The sequence below is a fragment of the Aegilops tauschii genome, unplaced genomic scaffold (genome assembly GCF_002575655.3).
Source record: "Aegilops tauschii subsp. strangulata cultivar AL8/78 unplaced genomic scaffold, Aet v6.0 Super-Scaffold_100181, whole genome shotgun sequence".
Classification (NCBI taxonomy): domain Eukaryota; kingdom Viridiplantae; phylum Streptophyta; class Magnoliopsida; order Poales; family Poaceae; genus Aegilops; species Aegilops tauschii.
In genome coordinates, this window is record NW_027332455.1 from 381,299 (window position 1) to 387,959 (window position 6,661).

At 48.7% G+C, this 6,661-nt stretch overlaps 1 protein-coding gene across 2 annotated transcripts; it reads left to right on the forward strand.

The window, feature by feature from the left end:
- Positions 1–1,729: 1,729 nt before the first annotated feature.
- Positions 1,730–5,326, forward strand: LOC109762147 (protein NARROW LEAF 1). 2 transcript variants are annotated; one of them, XM_020320968.4, is made up of 6 exons: positions 1,730–2,037; positions 2,367–2,906; positions 3,008–3,151; positions 3,572–3,812; positions 4,050–4,550; positions 4,681–5,326. In XM_020320968.4, the coding sequence occupies exons 2-6, from the start codon at positions 2,421–2,423 to the stop codon at positions 5,103–5,105; spliced, it is 1,797 nt and encodes a 598-aa protein (XP_020176557.1). In that variant the 5' UTR covers positions 1,730–2,037; positions 2,367–2,420; the 3' UTR covers positions 5,106–5,326. The 2 variants fall into 2 exon arrangements, with proteins under 2 accessions (XP_020176557.1, XP_040244563.1); XM_040388629.3 differs by having other exon boundaries at positions 1,747–2,037; positions 2,341–2,906.
- Positions 5,327–6,661: the final 1,335 nt, after the last annotated feature.

Genomic DNA, 6,661 nt, shown 5'->3' on the forward strand with positions numbered 1-6,661 from the left:
TCATCATAATGTGCACAATGTGACCAAGGAGTTGATCACGGGATGATGTGAGTTACGGAACGAGTAAAGAGACTTGCCGGTAACGAGATTGAACAAGGTATAGGGATACCGACGATCGAATCTCGGGCAAGTAACATACCGATAGACAAAGGGAATTGCATACGGGATTGATTGAATCCCCGACATCGTGGTTCATCCGATGAGATCATCGTGGAACATGTGGGAGCCAACATGGGTATCCAGATCCCACTGTTGGTTATTGACCGGAGAACGTCTCGGTCATGTCTGCATGGTTCCCGAACCCGTAGGGTCTACACGCTTAAGGTTCGATGACGCTAGGGTTATAGGGAAAGCATGTATGTGGTTACCGAATGTTGTTCGGAGTCCCGGACGTCACGAGGAGTTCCGGAATGGTCCGGAGGTAAAGATTTATATATGGAAAGTTGTTGTTCGGGTTCCGGGAAAAGTTCGGGTTTTTTCGGTATTGTACCGGGAAGCTTCCAGAAGGTTCCGGAGGATTCCGGAGGTCCGGAAAATGTTCCACCACGTCCAATACAGCAGCATGGGCTGTAAGGGGGCGCCCTAGCCTTAATGGGCCAGGGGCACCAACCCCCCAAGGCCCATGCGCATGGGAGAGGGGAAACCCTAAGGGGGAGGGCCTCCACTTGACTTGGGAGGCACTCCTCCCCCCTTTGGCCGCCGCCCCCAACCCTAGATGAGATCTAAGGGGGCCGGCCCTCCTCTCCCCCCACCTATTAATAGTGGAGGGGTGGGAGGGCAGCCACCACCCAAGTTCTGGTGCAGCCCTTCCCCTCTCCCAAGTCCTCCTCCTCTCCCGCAGTGCTTTGGCGAAGCCCTGCGGGATTGCCACGCTCCTCTACCATCACCACGCCGTCGTGCTGCTGCTGGACGGAGTCTTCCCCAACCTCTCCCTCTCTCCTTGCTGGATCAAGGCGTGGGAGACGTCACCGGGCTGCACGTGTGTTGAACGTGGATGCATCGTTCTTCGGTGCTTAGATCGGAATCAACCGCGATCTGAATCGCTACGAGTACGACTCCCTCATCCGCGTTCTTGCAACGCTTCCGCATCACGATCTACAAGGGTATGTAGATGCACTCTCCTTCCCCTCGTTGCTAGATTACTCCATAGATTGATCTTGGTGATGCGTAGAAAATTTTGAATTTCTGCTACGTTCCCCAACATCTCCCCTATCAAAAAAGTAGGTAAGATTCATGTCTTGCTTCTATCTGTTCCGCTCCTTTCGCGGTGCCCTCCCATTCGTCGGATGTTTAGCTCCTCTTCGGCGTGCATCGTCCGCACTCCGACGGCGCCAAACACATAGGCCAAGCACGGCAAAACCCGACCAGCCCACATCTCTCTCCCTCGCACGTCGTTTTACTACGTACTCTCATCTTAACCTCAAACAGGTTTGCACCGTCGCCCGCCCCTCTCCTCATCCGCCACAAACCCTAGCGCATCATCACTTGTCCGTCGCCTCGTCCAACCTTTAATGAGCGCTGGCCCACTAACTTTTCTAACTCTTTACGATGTTGTAAAATACGCGAGAGAATACACCTCGACGCTAGAATCCAAATGCATCTGGACGATTCCGATTCCAGGATCAGCTGAGGCCGGGCTCAGAATGGAATTTTCGGTTCCACACGGGAACTAGAGAGAGAGGGGCGAGTGGGGGCAAAAAAAAAAGTAGTAGGTGTTATTTACGCAGCTAGAGCCCAAACGGCTCCGGATTTGGTGCGAAATTACGGCGGAACTGCCACACATCGCGTCTCCACTCCCCCGCACCCTCCCCGCCCCGGCCAGAGAGAGAGAGAGAGAGAGAGAGTCAGATCCACCGCCGCCCGGCTCCCCCGAGCTCCTCCGCCTCCAGATCCGGCGGCCGGTAATGGCGCCGTCGCCTCCGCAAGCAGCGCCGCCCCTCTGAGCCGCTCTCCACGCAACGTCTCCGTCGCCGTCTCCGTCGCCGGCCACCCCACCCCACCGCTGCCTCGACCACGCCCCCTACCCACCCCATCGAGGTATGATGCAGCCTCTCTTTCTCAGTTTTAGCGGAATTTGCTGCTGCTTCTGCTTCTAGTTAGCTGTTGTCACTCAAATACGCTGCATACTATTCGCAAAAATAAAAATAAAAATACTACTCACTACTGGAGTATCTATCACCTAGCAGTAGCAGTGAGTGAGTGAGTGAGTGAGTGAGGTCGGCTTTAATCAGTTTACCAGTGACAACAACCATGATTTTGTCTCCGATATTATCATCGGACACTACATAGTCTAGTTTGATGCCGAGTCATTATAATGAATTTGTTTTCAACATAATCAAGGTTCCGCTCTTCGACGGTGCCTGCAGGTTGATGTTGAAGGCTTGTAGAGCTCAAAACACCCAGATGGTACTACTGCCATAATGCAGCCTTCAGACATTTGGAAGGCGCATGCGTCGCAGCAGCAGCAGTCGGAGGGGCCAGGGCTGGACATGGAGAGGAGCAACGGATGCAACGGCCATAACTGCTGCCCATCCCCTCTCCAGCCCGTCGCCTCAGCTGGTCAGCACTCCGAAAGCAGCGCCGCCTACTTCTCTTGGCCCACGTCTACGCTGATGCACGGTTCCGCTGAGGGCCGCGCCAACTACTTTGGGAACCTGCAGAAGGGCGTGCTGCCGGGACACCTTGGCCGCCTGCCCAAAGGCCAGCAGGCCACCACCCTGCTCGATCTCATGATTATAAGGGCGTTCCACAGCAAGATCCTGCGCCGCTTCAGCCTTGGCACGGCCATAGGCTTTCGGATCAGGAAGGGGACGTTGACCGACACGCCTGCCATCCTCGTGTTTGTTGCTCGCAAGGTTAACAAGAAGTGGCTCAGGCCTACGCAGTGCCTTCCAGCTGCCCTTGAGGTACACTTGGTTTTGTTGTTTGTTTTTACCAAATTCTTATTTAGCCCATACTAGTATGAACTTTCATAACCTGTATCTGTGAATGTTCCTTCCATGAACAGGGACCTGGGGGTGTGTGGTGTGATGTTGATGTTGTTGAGTTCTCTTATTATGGTGCACCAGCACCGACTCCAAAGGAACAATTGTATGACGAGCTTGTTGATGGGCTGCGGGGAAGTGATCCATCTATAGGCTCTGGTTCACAGGTCATTTTTTTCCCCACAGCTACCGTTGCCTGTTTGCCCTGTCCTCTTCACAGTTAACTAGTTATTACACTTCACATCCGTAGGATTGCAGTCTGGAGGAATTTGCTGTTGGATTCATTCACGCTGTATTTTATTTAGTTTTACTTCCATTGACTCAAAACTTCTTAAAACATTCCTACGTTTTCCTATGATGCAACCGAACAACCTGTCAATACTATGGTTTTCCTACTCTTATATGTTTACCAAACCCTGCTTTGCTATAAATCATACACCACAAAGACCAGACCAGAGATTCTGTTTTTTTTATTCCATTCATTTTCATGTACATCAAAGTCATTATTTAGCTGTCAGCTCTCTGCACACGCATCAGTTTCATGAATTGACATTTTAACTCGCACTTGTATTGTTTTGAATCCTCAGGTAGCTAGCCTTGAAACATACGGGACTTTGGGTGCCATTGTGAAGAGTCGAACTGGCAACAAGCAAGTTGGTTTCTTAACGAATAGGCATGTTGCAGTTGACCTGGATTATCCTAATCAGAAGATGTTCCATCCGTTGCCCCCTAATCTTGGGCCTGGAGTTTACCTTGGTGCTGTTGAGAGAGCCACTTCTTTTATCACGGATGATGTTTGGTATGGTATCTATGCGGGAACGAACCCAGGTAACATTTTTTGTCATCACAAATTGCTGAAATTTTTGTTCAACAGTTCAGTGGCATACTCTAGTCAAACAAACAAACAAACAAACAAAAAAAGGTCTATTTGTGGATCTTGCGTCTTTGGGCACCTTACAGTTTATTCACCACACGGATTTCATGCCTTTTACTGCCATTTGCTTTCTTATTATGCTCTTGTTCTCTAAAATTATAAGATGGTTTACCCTTGCGATGCATCTGCAGAAACATTTGTCCGGGCTGATGGTGCATTTATACCATTTGCGGACGACTTTGACATTACTAATGTCAGCACTTCAGTTAAAGGAGTTGGACTCATCGGTGACATCAAGGCAATCGATCTGCAGTCCCCGATTGGTAGTCTCATCGGGAAGCAAGTTGTGAAAGTTGGAAGAAGCTCAGGCCATACGACAGGGACCGTCATGGCATATGCTCTTGAATACAACGACGAGAAGGGCATATGCTTTTTCACTGACTTCCTTGTCGTCGGGGAGAACCAGCAAACGTTTGATCTTGAAGGGGACAGCGGAAGCCTTATAATCTTAACAGGACAAGATGGTGAGAAGCCACAGCCTATAGGGATTATATGGGGTGGCACGGCCAACCGCGGAAGGTTGAAGCTGAAAAGTGGGCAGGGCCCAGAGAACTGGACGAGTGGTGTTGATCTGGGGCGCCTTCTTGACCTCCTCGAGCTCGATCTGATCACGACAAGCGAAGGGCTGCAAGGTCTGTGCTTTTCCTAACACTGAATGAGTGTTGTTTGCTGGGCACACAACAGCTAGACAGACATGTTGTTAGCCTCCTTTGTTTGTAGCATCACTTTGATTTCCTCCTCTCTTTGTTGGTGGCACAACAGAGGCTCTGGAGGAGCAGAGGATCACGGTAGCGGCGGCCAATTCTACGGGTACCGAGTCGTCGCCCGTGGCCACCACCCCGCAAGAAGCCGAGAAAGTGGACAAGATCTACGAGCCCCTGGGGATCAACATACAGCAGCTTCCACGGGACGGCTCCGCCAACTCGATGGACCAGCCCTTTGGGCCTGACGAGTTCCGCGTTGACACGGTGGATGGGGTGAACAGCAACGTGGAGGAGCGGCAGTTCATCCCGAACCTGATGGGCATGTCCCCGATGCGCGACGAGCAAGGAGGCAACGGCGAGCTGGAAAACAACAACCTGGAGAGCTCGGCGGAGGACATCTGCTTCTCGCTGCACCTGGGCGAGCGGGAGCCCAAGAGGCTCCGCTCCGACACGACGACGGTGGACATAGACCTGCAGAAATGAGGGGCTCGGTCGCCGTGGCGTCTTGTTCATTTCGTCGTGCCCCTCTGTATGCGTCGTTGTTGTTATTATTGGATTGGATTGGAGGCGATTGCGATTTGTGCCGGCAGTGGATGGAAAAATAAAACCCCATTGATCGATCTGTGAGATGAGAACCTGTTGTTGTATTGCTCGCTGGGACCCGACCCACAGAGTTTTACTACAGCAGTAGTTTCAGGTGAAAATGATGGCGCTGTCATCTGTATGTGTACTACTCCTGGTAGTACTCCCTCCGTTCCAAATTACTCGTCGCAGAAATGGATGTATCTAGAACTAAAATACATCTAGATACATCTATACCTGCGACAAGTAATTCGGAACGGAGGGAGTAGTATGTGAACTGTTGCGTGATTTATCTAACTCCCAACTCGTCAGCCAACTATAATCAGTACTGTTGCATGTGTACTAGTAGTAGCGAAACATGCTACGTTTCATGTTGGTTAGTTGCCTCGTTTCATGTTTTGTAGTACTCCCTCCGTTTCTAAATATAAGTCTTTCTAGTGATTCCACTAGATGGACTACATACGAAGCAAATTGAATGAATCTACATTTAAAATGTATCTATATACATCCATATGTGGTTCATAGTGAAATCTCTACAAAGACTTATATTTAGGAACGGAGGGAAACTATTTATTATTGTGAAGAATCTTTTTGTAGTACTACTCCAGATGTGATGCTAATTGACCATGGCAATTTTTGAGACTATAGATCATGCATGGCACCCCCAAATGTGTAGTTCATGGCAATTGGCAACTCGTATCTTTTTGCAATCGAAACTCAAATTTAGATTTGTTACCATTGCAACTCAAGATTTGATTTGTTGTTATGCCAAATTGAATTATTCTTTCCCATGCCAAAAAACATACTAAAATGTTTCCTTGGAAATTTAAAATAAGTTGCCATGTCAACTCAACTTGTGCACCATGTCAAATTAAATCATGTTATCATTGCCATGGCAGTTTCAGGGCTATTTACAAGAGAAATCAACTTTAATTTGCCGTGATGTAGGGATAGTAATTTTGCCATGATACGTATAGTTGTCGTGATAGATAGAAGTAGTTTTATCTCTCTCTCATTTGCCATGCTCTATCTCTTCTCCACTCCTAAAGGGGGAGTACGTTGTCTTTTCATATATGTCGATCTTTTGGATTCACTACATTATTGGATATTCAGTTTATTACTTGTCATCATACGAAGGCAGTTACGTAAGATAACCGGAAGAGCCAATGTTTTGCTTAATTTCATTTTTGAACACTGACAAACCATGCCTCTCGAAGATATGGAGGAACCAAATCTGTGACATCTCTAATGTTACTTGGACGAGTAGTTCCTCGCATACATTCTCTATCCTTTTTGACACTTGTTGACAAAAAGGGGAGAAGAACATCGAGTGATAGGATAGCGGGTTATTTGCAGGGGTGTTTCCATTCGCCTTCTTATTTGGTTTTCCTCAGAACAATTTTATTTCATCGAACTATTTGCTTGTGGAACTTAAAGCACCGCCTGTGGTGTTGTTA

Bases quoted from the DNA above. Each gene is read 5' to 3' on its own strand.
- LOC109762147 (XM_020320968.4), top strand. From the start codon at position 2,421: ATGCAGCCTTCAGACATTTGGAAGGCGCATGCGTCGCAGCAGCAGCAG. The intron at 2,907-3,007 runs GTACACTTGGTT...TTCCATGAACAG, and splicing joins GCCTTCCAGCTGCCCTTGAG to GGACCTGGGGGTGTGTGGTG. The intron at 4,551-4,680 runs GTCTGTGCTTTT...GTGGCACAACAG, and splicing joins GACAAGCGAAGGGCTGCAAG to AGGCTCTGGAGGAGCAGAGG.